Here is a 12,919-nt window from a genome sequence, read left to right as displayed (position 1 = left end):
AATGCTATATGGCATAAAGTCATTATCTCATGCTGTAATTCCCTCCCACTGGAAATTTCTTAAATACCACACTGTCAATAATTAAATTTTGATTGGTACCTAACACTTGATTTCAGCCTGTAAGAATATATTTAGTTTTCTCTTTGCTAACTTCCAAACCTATTTTTTTAGTTGCTTTTAAAAATATTTTAGCATTATTCTTAATTGTATTTACATCATCCCCTAGTAAATCTACATCATCTGCATATACTGACAACTGAGTTAGACCGTTAATAAATTACTGACAAATCAAAATGCAAAGATGTGTGATGGTCACTTTGTGTGGTGGGGTGGTCAATAATACCCTGATCAGGGTTCAAACATAATATTAATATATCATTTTCTTTGCCCATCATCATGCTTTCACAATTAACACACAAGGTGAAAAAAAGTGATGCAAGAAAGCAAAAATAGTAATAGCAAGCATCTGTTTGTAAACCAAATGGTTCAAGTTAAAAATTTAATCAATTCTTATTCTTCACATGGAAATGCTGTAGTAATACATATGACAAATGTAAAGTAACATGAAATTAAAATACAAACCATTTATGTCATCCACTATTTCAGAGTATGTCTTCCTGGCAACATCCAAGAGCCCATTTATCCCTGGACGAATAGCAAAGCAGCGCTGCAAATATGCTGTAGATCCTTTCATTAACTTTGCATCATCATTGAATACCTCTTTAATCTTTGCCAACATCTCTCCATATCGTGGATCTTTCAACATCTGTTAGTAGACATTATACACAAACATCAATAAAGCAATCTTTCCAGCGTGCTCATTGTTCAGCAACAGTACAAAAGTCACTATACAGAGAAGCCATCTTTTTAAAGTGGCAGGTTTAGCGTATTAGGAACACTTCATGCCTAAGTGATAGGCAACGAGCAACAGTAGGTTGATTGGGGATAAGCCCCTTAAATAAAACAAAATTGAGGGCAGGCCCCTAGCAAGAAAATGAAATATGTCTATTAAAAACTACTTGCCTCAATTTTTAAAACTAACTCATTCATTCTTTACTCAACAAGACTAAAACTATACTGTTCCTGTGGATAAAATCTCATTATCTATTAAAAGCTGAGCAGTAAAGGGGCACTCAGCACACACAGAAACAGCACAACCCCACAGAGCCTCGTTGGCTTGCAAGGAGCAGCTAGTATGGGAAAGTGAGGCTGCCTCTTGAGTGTATTACCTGAAGGTCACTCCTTACACTCCACAAGCAACAGTTGGCATTCAGAGGCAGTACCAGTGGGGTAGAGGGTGGGGGGGCAAGGGAGTGCTTGTGCACTTCTTAAGTTTCTTCTGCACCACTTTTTCAAAACATATTTCCAACCAAAAACACCAAATCAATCAATCAATCAACCTCACCCAATGGTGTAATGCTAATTCTGTTGCCTTGATATCAAGGAGTTCTGGATTTGATCCTCGATTGAGGCACATCGCACAGTGGTTCAGATCCCACTTTTAACTATAGGTACACTCCCAATTAGCCTATCTGAGCATTAGTAAATCTAAGTGCCTCCTCTGGGGATTGAACCCAAGACTACTTGATTACAAGGTGACACCATTGCTCCTGTAACATTGGGGAGGCTAAAGGCTGAGATTCAGGCCCATATCTAGAATTGATCTTTAGAGTGGGCTCACAGGTTATCAGGGGGGGCTTTGTAAACCCAGTCCATTTTTCAAAACTTTAACAGTATTAAATGAAGGTAAATTATATGTGTGTGTCGGGGGTCATTAAGTTAATATAAAATATAAAATTGAGAAATATCACACAAATACTGCAGTTTTTTTCTATAACTTTAAAACATCTCTTCAAGTGTTAATCCCCTACTACACACTCCATACTACTTTTGATGATACTGATACTTATATTATACAAGAAAAATGCATAATATTCAATCATAGTGCCTACTGTAAACTTCCCTTTGTTTCCAAAACTTGGGAGCTGTTGTGTTCACCTTTGACACAGATGTGCAGGGAATGTGGATGACGACGTCATATAGTCACAGATTTTGCCTAAATGGAAGGCGAAAAAGGTACAGATAAAGAAGCTCCTCTATGAAAGATGTTTCTAGGATGGAATATTTTACCTCTCTTTATTAAATACATATGTAAAGTTTAATTATAGAGAATCTTTTAAATACTTGCCGCTGCTTAAGCCAGCTTTAGACAGAAGCATTTCCTTTAGCATTTTTGCTAGCACAAATGCTTCCAAAATTTTTATAGCAGATAGTACTTTTACATGGAAGCATTTCATGTAACATTTTGGTTAGCTTTTGCAATTAAAATGTATAACATATACAGCATGAAAGGCACGTCGAGTTACACCATCTTTGCTGAGTGCACGATGTTTACAATTGAAACAACTAAAATATTCTTCCATATGTGTACAGTAAACATTGTAAAGTACATATTTAAGCAGCACCATTGTTTTGTACCTAATACCTTGTTCCTCTCGGTTGAATAGTAAACAGCTTTTAAAAATGTGATGTGATACATTGTTTACATCTCATGCGGTCACATTACATCTTCACTCATAGATTGGTTATGCTATGAAAAATGCTACGGAAATAGGATGGGTTCTATCCTTGATAAATGCCTTGAAATATGCCATGGCATTTGAAATACCATAAGATTTTTCACTTTACACAGTAGCATTTGAGTCATGGCATAAATGTTAAGAAAAATGCTAAAGAAAATGCTTTCGTCTGAAGTGGGCCTATGAATGTAATAGCTGCTGTTCATGTTCTGTGAATTTATCCTTCACCAAGTTTTGAGCAAAATAATATCTGCTGTCTACATTTTCACTCCTTACTGCAACAAATTATAAAAAATAGTTCTACCTAATGTCAAGGGGGATGATGGCAGTGGCCCCTGCCTAGCTACTGGTCTTGTGAACATGTGGGGCCCCACTTCCACCCCCTCCCCCATGGCATGTTGCAAGTAGTAGTTTACTTTTTTCTTAAAATCTTGGAATGTTCACATGAAAGATGGTGGTGCTAATCATGTAACTGTGTACATGCTCAATTTGAGTAAATTTTAAATAACTTAATCTTTCCATTGAGTTAAAATTGCTTTTGAATTATAAGCAAATAAATATTTTTAAAAAACAATAATAGGGATTCCTACCTTATGATCTGGCACACACGGAAGATATATTATGCTGAAATTTAAGGAAGAATTGCAGGCTCGACCAGGACTTGAACCAGGGGGTCTGACATATGTGTGTGCACAAATTCATAGGAAATATACAGTTCAATACTCGGAGAAAATAGTTACCACCAAAGTCATAGGTGTTATAAAAGCTACAGATCCCATGGCCATATCACTGATAGAGGCAATTCCACACAAGCAAAACAACGGAAGCAAAAAATGAGGCTAAACTAAGGCTGGCTCCATAGCTCAGTTGATAGAGCAAAGCCACTGTATGTTAGAGACCCAGGTTTGAGTCCTGGTCACGCCTGCATTTTTTGCTTAAACTTCTACCTACTGATTCTTGCGTATACCTCTCTAACTCCAGCAAAAAAAGGATGAATGGCTTCCTGTAATGCTTCCCCTAAGGGTGGCACTATTTCAAGGGTTGTTTTCAACTGAAGGGTGTAATTAATTTGTGTCTCTGCAGTACGTGAAGCTTCTTGTTGGACATTTTGCATACATAGTGATAAAAGCTGTTCTACATCTCCAAACTTTGACATCACATTCTGTAGGATAAGAAAATAAAGAAATATATCCATATGGCAAATGGCGATATTTTTCTATATGATAAATATTCAATTAATTTATTAATCAATATATGTAACAAAGAAATGTTAATTAATGCTAATTAGTAATAATAATAATAATAATAATGCTAAAGCTTATTTCTAAATATATTTAAAATTAAGATACAATTAGTACAAAATGATTTAGATTATTTATGAAATTAAGACAAAGCAATACATTTTTAATTTTTACTGAATGTTTATGAAAATAAGGCAGAGAATGATGAATAAATGTATAATCCACAGTGACTTGGTTGATAGGGTATATAACTTTCACATGGGAGACCCAGGTTTGATCCCTGAGGTGGGTAATTTCATGTGAGAATTTTTCCAGCCTCTAGTAAATGGCTAGTTAGGGGCAACTTTGGTGACTGGAACATGGTGCTGATCACATCCCCTCCACAGTATGCTTCCTTTTAGAAGTGCATGTGTAGGCCCTGGCATATGGAAGGGGGGAACAGATGGGTATACAGTCCCTCCAGAAATTTTGAGAACCTCAACATTTTGAAACGAAAGTGGCAAAGAACTCCACCAAAACCAAACTCTCCTTAAAATGACCCCAATTACCATTCTTGTCTTATTAAAACAAAGGCTAAGAATGGTCTTATTTTATTGTGTAACCTGCCCCCTATAACACAACTATGTTATTTCCATTTCTACAATTCCAGCCCATTAAGAAAAAAAATCTTGGTGATGCTACTGTGTGTAGAACATTAAAATGTCGAGCAGATTCAAGAAGTTCAGCCTCTAAAGACACAAAGATATATTCTAGTGAAATGCAGAGTTATAAAAGTGAGCTGAAAACATGTTGTGAGTCTGAGTATGAGAATATAATTTTGTTTTGATCTAATTCCAATAACATTATGTGTATACTTTCTACATACATGGTAAATGTGGTGTCATACCTGATCAAATTAACTAAACCAATTATATTTTATTGTAAATTTAACCTGTGATGTGCACTGAGGAGTAGCTAGTCTAGCAGAGATAGATCAATCAATCTTACATCTCGAATTATATTCAAATCACAATATTTATTGTCTTGTTAAAGCCACAGTTCATATGCAACACTTTCTTTTCCACGCACTTCTCGTCCATCGGTGTGATCCGCGGGCAAAGCTGGCTGGATACCCTAGCTCGCTCTTCCTCCGCCTGACCAGTTTCCAGGTAGAAATGGCCGGCCCAAGGAAAAGGAAGATTTCTACCTCTACCTCCCTTGCCCCCTCGCCCCCTGCTGCAATGGTTGAAAGCCCAGGCTTTCAGGTCCCCCAGTCTATCTCCTATAGGACAGATAGGGGATTGGTTTCTCATAGATTTTTTTGTAAATCCTCTAAAGAACTCAGGGTAAAATTTTCTGCAGTACTTATGTTCTCTGTATTTACACAACCTTTTACACGTTATACTATATGTACGTATGTATAATATGGGATATAGTTTTATTATTTATGAAATGGGAACGTGTTATATGCAGACTATAATGTTATGCTTTCTTTCTTTTTTTCTTTTTCAAATATGGAATATATAATGATTAAATTACAAATATGTGCTCAGGCTCTCTCTCACTCCGGTTTTAGTGGTGTTTTATTTAAATATACTAATCTCTTGGCCTCTAACAGTCATAAATATGGATGTATTTATTTGGGCAAGAGAACACATGTTCATATTGTTGTTGGTTTGGTTTATTTTACTTCGCTTTTCTGCCACATTTGGTTATCGCGAAAATGAGGATGAGTGATGATGTGATGAAATTGATGAAGGGACTTCATATGAACAATCCAGACCAGGATTCGAACCCGTGATGAGTGTGCATTCTTGTCCTATGTGTTGCAGTGAATAATGAAATAATTTGGAATGAAAAATGTATCTCAGAACTAAAAAAGTCAAATGAATATCATTGAAGAAACTACAAAAAAGAGTGTTGTGTTTTGTTACCTGTTTGTTTCTGTGCACAAAGTGTACTTAAAACACCAAATCAACCAACCATGAGGGAGTGGTTATCACAGCACGCTACGACACCAGGAGTTCCGGATTCGAACCCCGACCTGGGCATGGGTGATCTTTGTGTTTGTCCCTTCATTAATTTTATCGCATCATCTTCGCAATTAACCAAATGTGACAAAAAAGTGACGCTAAGTAACAAAAATGAAATCAAATCATTGATTGATTGCTCAATTTGGTTTATTTTACTTCGCTTTTCTGCCACTTTTGGTATGATAAAATTGATGAAGGGACACACACAAAGAATCCCATGGTCAAGCCGAGATTCGAACCCAGGATCTCAGGCTTTGAGTCAAATCAAATAGTTTTTTATTTTTGAATGTGGGTGGGGGTTACGTGTACTTTTTTTAGTACTTATTCATAATTTTGCAATATTTTCCTGTTATTGACATTCTTCTCTTTTTTTTAGGAATACTGGGCCCTAAAGGGGGGAGGGGTGTGACCCCCCCTTGAGCATGCCACTGACTGCTACCCCAAGTGTCGACGTCACCGCACGTCACTGAATTTAACTATCCACTAAAAACCACAAGATCTGTGTAGCCAACATTCAATAATTCAATAATGCTGGGATACAGCAAAGTCAAGAGCGACCCTGCAGTATTCAACTGCGAGAGTTCAGGATGGGCAAACATTCTGTTCCTTCAGTTCCCTGTTTCAAGAGATGTTTTGGTACTTTCTTATGAAGAAGTTTTTACAAGTTCAAGTCAAATAGGCCTTGTGTACACATGGGTTTGTTTTTCCAATAAAATCTGTAAGTTAAATCTGTAAATGCTATCATACACCATCTGTTATCAAACAAGGTATCATGTACTTTCACTGAAATTCGATCCAACTATCTGGATTCCAATGCAAGTTGATTACTATATTCAATTTCACATGGCAGTGAATCAGCCAGTACCAACGTCTAGGTTGTTATCAGGTACAGATAGGTAGGAAAATGATAAAAAACTACTATATTTGAAGTAGAAAAAAAACCTGTAGATTTTCAAACAAGTCAGGTTTGTCAACAAGTTCTTGCACACAGTCCAAACGTGTTGTGATGGTGTTCAAGTCGCAGGGAGGCTGCAGGAGATTAGCTCTCAGCAATCTCTTTCCCCCAGGTGTCTCACAGTTGTTCATTATCCCAAACAAGCTAAAGTGTGGTGTGGAAGTTTGCAGGCAGTGCACCAGCTCCAGGCGATGTGCAGTATCCATGTCTGGAAAGAAGCATGTAAATCAAAAACAATCTTAATGTAAATTAAATTGTTATTTGTTTATTTTTGTTAAATTTCACTAAAACTCATTCTGTCTTCCTCAGATCTCTATTTCAGAGTAACAATGTAAAAATACAATCCAACCAAAGAAACTCAGAGCAAGTCTTATATCTCCTTTGAAGGAGCTAGTGTCAGACATGAAATCAAAAAGTTCATTTTGTGCTTTGTAGAATTACAAAACTGAAAAATTATACAATACAGGCAAAATATCAGTGCAAGAATATGTAATTGTTTTCCTTTAGTCACATAGTAATGTACAATTGTATCAATTTAGTATTAAGATGTGTTTCATTCAGAACACACAGGTTAAAATCCTGGTCAAGAGGTAGCAGATTAATGACTCTCTTTGTTGGGTGAAAGGGGCAAATATTGTAGCTGGAGGATGACATACTTTTAGATAAAAATGGACAATTACTTTTATGTTAACAGACTATTTATTTTTAATGAAGAGATTCTCTTAGGATATCACACAGGTCAGGTCCGAATAAGCTTCTGAGCTTTTGTGAAATAATAATCACTCTCATCTTCCAGCAATCTGAAAGTGAATGTGAGGTTATTTCTTGAAAGCTTGGAAGCATATCTGGAACTGACCTGTCTGATTTCTATAGCAGACAAGTCAATATTCAATATTTATGATTAGCATTGTTTGGAAGTAACTAGTTACTTTTTAAAGAAATTGTAACTGTAGCTATCTACTTATAAGTAACTGTAACTCTACCAAAGTTGCATTTTGCTACAAAAGTAACATTATTAACAGATACTTTTACAGTTACTTCAGGACACATATTGTTAACTTGAAAATTTGTAACATGAGAAGAGTTAAATTTGGCAACTCTGTTTCCAACTATGTATCTTCTCTGGTTGTCAAGGTGAAAGGATGTCCATGGAAGTGCCTAATGAAACTAAGCCTTGTTGCATGCTAAATTTAGAACATCCGTACTTTGCAGGTGAATACTTCATTATTTCAGGTGGATTTCTGCATTGAATTGGAACATGGTAGTTGACCTAGAAAGAAGTAATTGTCGAGGAAGTGGATCATGTTGAGCTGGGATTGTAAAAGTAACAACATGTTCATGTGAAATTGATGCCACCTCTTGGTAAGTACATGACTGGCACATGAATGATTTTTTGAATTAAAATCATTTATGCAAAGTTGACTCCTTGTTCCATTGTTAATTTGTTTTAATAACATGTAGACTTATATTATGTACATACCAGAAACATAAAATACATGTAGTAAGTCTTTATATATTTATTTTATTACAATTAATAATCATTGATTGCATGCAAGAAAATTTTCTGCACAAAGTATCTGTAAAAGTTATGTACAGTACGTTTTCAAATACCAGAAACTGTAACCAAGTTACTTTTAAAATGAGTATGTGTAACTCAATTACTTCTTAAACCAAGTATCTGTAACTGTAATCACTGCCGTACACAGGGGAGGAGTTGATTGGGCTACAGTCCCTCCAAATATTTTGAGAACAATTAAAATTTTCAAATGAAAATCCATTATGATCTCAAAAGAAATGAAAGGTGTAAATGTAAAATGCCCTTAAACCGATCCCTCATTACCATTTTTGTCTTCGAGTACATTTTCAATATTATTTTGCATATTTGGAGTGAAAAGCTCCAAATATACCAAATATTTTATCGTGTATCCAACCCACGCCCTAGAATAAAGCAATTCAACCTCCCTCCCCCTGAGAAAGAGCTTGTGTACACCAGTGACTGTAACTGTAACCCAGTTACTTTTGAAAAAGTTACTTTCTGAACACTTGCTAAAACAAAAACTCAGACTTAAACTAAACTTACCGATTACTGTTGTATTTTGTGTGCCTTGGTATTCAACCTTCAAAGATTTTGGAGCAAATATCACATTGTGTGCATATTCAACATATTTTAACAAAGCATTGGCTGCAGAGAGAGCATAATACCTGAAATAATAATTAAAATATACATTAAAGTGGTATAAGTGCACTTTCATGTGTAATAAGAATTTATCAGGGAGGGACACACAGAAGAGTTAATACATTTTTTCTGAAAAAAAGTATTTTTCGAACAAGTGATCTCGGGTTACCAGCCAGGTTAAATCAGTGTTAGCTTTCAATGTTTCAAGTGCATACATTGCTCTCATCATCGGGAATGTAGAATTGTAGACCAGCATAAAGTTAAATATGTGACTATAGGGCGGAGCTTAGACTCTGTCCTGAGATTGGTTCACTCTAGATCAGTGGCGTGGCGTGACTTTTAAAAAGTGTTACCGGCTATCAATCAGTATGACAATTATGCCTGCTAGACGTTATTACACCTCCCCCCCCTTTTTGGTAAAGGAAACATGTCTTCGAGCTAGATATTTGTTCATTTCGTTCTTGTTTTGCAATCAGCAGATTGATTTAGCCACAAACACTCCTAGAAAGAACTACCACTCATGAGACAGTTACGACGAAAATCCAATGAATAATGGTAGACCCTTGTCAATTCTTCATCTGTATCCGTTTCTTTGCAATGAGCTGCGAAGGGGAAGAAGAAGAAGAACCACACCTTTCTCGGGCCAGTTTGACGTTTGTGTGGTGAGCACTGAGCAGACGACAGAACTCCGCTCCTTCATGGAAGGAAAACCCAGCTGTACGTACTACTGTTGCCAACTTAGCATTTTGGAGCAAGGTTTGTCCAAATCACGAATCACACCAAGGAACTATATTTTCCTCTATTACCTAACTGGTCTCAGTTGTAGTTCAATCCAGCCTTGGCTTGCAGTCTACCTCTAGTTGCTTCACAGAAATGGTATTCCTATTTTGGAAGGGATTTAGCTCTTTTCTGCCAATCCGATGTGACAACACTGGCTGCCCCGGTAGGTCTGAATGGCAACAGGGCCCCTTAACAGGCATATGAATAACCCCATAAAGTCCTTCCCCGCTCTTTCCTTGCATTGGCACCCTCTTCTCCCTTGTTGCCTCTTCAGGGTAGTGGAACAGCCTCCCTCTTCGCTTCTGTCAGCTGCAGAAAAAATGTCCTAGGCAATATCTACTCGACGGGAACGGTGTTCATTAATGTATTTAACAATGTTGTCATTTTATTGAAACAACTTTTTAATTCTTTACATTTTGCTGTTACCTGCGGTAACACCAGCTACATGCACGCCACGCCTCTGCTCTGGATCCAGGTGTACTATTGATGGATGTCATGCTGTTACGGAGAAGTAGGTTTCAGGCATGACCGAGCTTGAGTCCCGTACATCCCTGTTGAAATTTGTGCTTTCCCAGGAAATGGCTATGGTTTTCTTTACTCTTCTGTCCCAGTAACCGGCAAATTTGGCTGTGATTTTGGTGTTTGAAAATAAAATTCTGTGGCCCTTGGTAATGCTACTTCTGCTGGTTCTGACTTTTCTGGTTGGAACAGTCTGATGTTCAATGGTGCACCCTCTTTGTCCTATATATGGTGTCTCACATTCACTCCTGGAATATCGAGTTTCAGGTCATCTTTGACTGAGCGGAGTAAGGCCTGATCTTGAGTGCTGAACTGTGGATGGTCTTCACCCCGTGTCTGGCGAGAATTCTTCTTAATTTCTCGGAGGTGTGTCCAATGTATGGTAAAACTGTTGTAGTGGGACGTTCCTTCCCTGTGTGTCTACAAGCAGAGGGGCTGTGTGGTGAAGATTGGTAATGGTAAGGGCCACGTCCCCATGTTCAGCTGGCCTGGGTTGTGAAGAATTGGCCCTTCTAAGGACCACGCTGTTGCCTGTGGTTGGTATCTGCTGAGATGAATACCACATCAGAGACATCAATTTCATGTATTTATGCATTGTATTAGGGGAGATTTTCTGGATGGGTGATTTCAAGTGGTATTTTTTTCCGACAACGTTCCTGCTTAGAGTGGCTCTTGTGTTCACCCAGCCTCTAATAAACTGGTAGCCACAGGGGACCAGAGCATGATGCTGATCTCATCACCTCATCATGACCACTCCATCCCCCCATATGCCTTCACTGCATGTTGTAATGTGCAAGGCAAGGTAGTATACATACAACAATGACGGGGGGTTCATTGTGCTGACCACACATCATCCTGTAACTGGTTGGATGATAGCCCACCTCTGCTGAGGCATGTGGGAGTGAGGCAAGCAGTTGGTAGGTAGGCCCTGGTTCTCACAGACTGTTGCACCATGGGTTATGGTACTATACAGATAAGGAAAGGGGAGGTACCCATAATTGACCCTGTACTGAGCAACATTCAGTCACCATGAACTATACAAGCATGTGTTTTATTGGACCATATATAACTATTCAGTGACCTGGGGAGGGGTGAGCATAATATATGCACTACGAAGCCAACAGTCCTAGGTTCGAATTCTTGTCAAGGGGAAGTTAAAACACTTTATCCAGCAATGCAGAGACCAGAAAAAGAATTTTTGGGCATTCATAAGGGAATTTTCAATAGAAACGTGCACTGCCAAACTTGTATTATTTGCTGGCTACTAGAATCAAGCATGTGGTACTTGAATAGGGAGGAACTACTGCAAAATATATTAGACGGAAGCACTTACTTTTGAGTGATGAGAACCTCCACAGACTTGAACTCAGGAGCGCAGAGGTGCTGAATCTGCTGCTGGCCCCTGCCCTCGTTGAAGTGCCTTCGCTGGACTGTGGTTATGCCGATTCCAGGAAACAGCTCCTTCAGCAAGTCCATCAGCTTGTTTGGCTTGGAAATTTCACAGAATGTGTTTGGAATCAGAACCTATTAGAAATATAAGTTTTAAATTAGAGCATATATGCATGGTTATATTCTGGAAATGTATTGTAATATTTCTTTATAGGAGGTCCTAGAAGTCTGGAATCATAATGAGTTTTATAGAAGCTGTTCAAAATGACCCTCGTTATCCAGTTGATGTTGGCATTCCATTAACACACAATTGATGATGGTAAAGTCAGTGCTTAAAGATCAAGATTCCACACTGAAGCAACATGCGACATGTGTCGCTTGAGGATTTAACCAATCAAATGCAGGCTTGTGTTGCTGTTGATTTGTTCATTCCCAAGCGACAAATTTTGATTGCTGCTTATTACTTCGATCTGAAATCTTCCTCAGTGTAAATCATGACTTATAAGTGCTCCCTGAAGATAAAAGTCTAGTAGTGTCATGATTGGGCTTTGCAAGTGCCACTGAACACTTCCTTGTCAACAATTGTTCTGGAAACTGTTATGAAGGTTTTCTGGCACAACAGTGGCATAACAAGCTGCTGCACCATCCTGTTGGAACCAGATTGGATACTCGGCTTCTGTGTTAATCAGGCTGGAGAGTGCTTCATATTCAGATAATTGCCACCTGCAGAGGGCTGCACAACGGCCAGAATCGCTTACTAGGCCCGCCTGGCTGGTCGGGCGGGCGAGTAAAACTATATACCTTGGTTTTGACCCGTCAAGCAACGAAAGCCCACGCACAGGCAACTGCACTCTCTCGGCCCCGCCCCTAATTGCTGCCACTGCTGACACCTGTACAGGAGTACGAACCAAGTTTCGCAAAAAGTGCCATCGTAAATACTTTGGAACTTTGTGTGACTGGTGGTTGTTCTACATTATACTTTTTTGGGGGTGCTCCCCTATGGCGCAGTGGTAGTGTCGTCGCCTTGTAATCAAAGGGTACCAGGTTCGATACCCGGTGGAAGCACATGATGGTTCGGATCCCACTTTAAACTATAGGTCCAGTCCCGATTAGCCTTATTGTGCATAAATTGACCAAATAAATGAATGAATCAATCAAACAGATTTTCTCTCTGGTGTAATTTTGCCAATTCAATATCCGAATTAGTTGCTCAAGATCCCCCCCCCCCGAACACTAAGGCACGATGGTCCATAAAATGGAACATGAAA

At 38.3% G+C, this 12,919-nt stretch overlaps 1 protein-coding gene across 1 annotated transcript in view; it reads right to left on the bottom strand.

Moving 5' to 3' along the window:
• Positions 1-12,919, bottom strand: part of LOC145988893 (mutS protein homolog 4-like) — a 56,800-nt gene that overhangs the window by 29,543 nt on the left and 14,338 nt on the right. Inside the window, exons 5-9 of the mRNA XM_083124179.1 lie at positions 11,596-11,786; positions 8,868-8,989; positions 6,775-6,995; positions 3,547-3,741; positions 583-766 (exon numbers count right to left, since the gene is read on the bottom strand). Coding sequence (XP_082980305.1) covers positions 583-766; positions 3,547-3,741; positions 6,775-6,995; positions 8,868-8,989; positions 11,596-11,786 — 913 coding nt within the window. The remainder of the gene's footprint in view (positions 1-582; positions 767-3,546; positions 3,742-6,774; positions 6,996-8,867; positions 8,990-11,595; positions 11,787-12,919) is intronic.

Source organism: Lepisma saccharinum, chromosome 6 (assembly GCF_977018435.1).
Source record: "Lepisma saccharinum chromosome 6, izLepSacc3.1, whole genome shotgun sequence".
Lineage (NCBI taxonomy): Eukaryota > Metazoa > Arthropoda > Insecta > Zygentoma > Lepismatidae > Lepisma > Lepisma saccharinum.
This window is presented reverse-complemented; position numbering and strand designations above follow the sequence as displayed.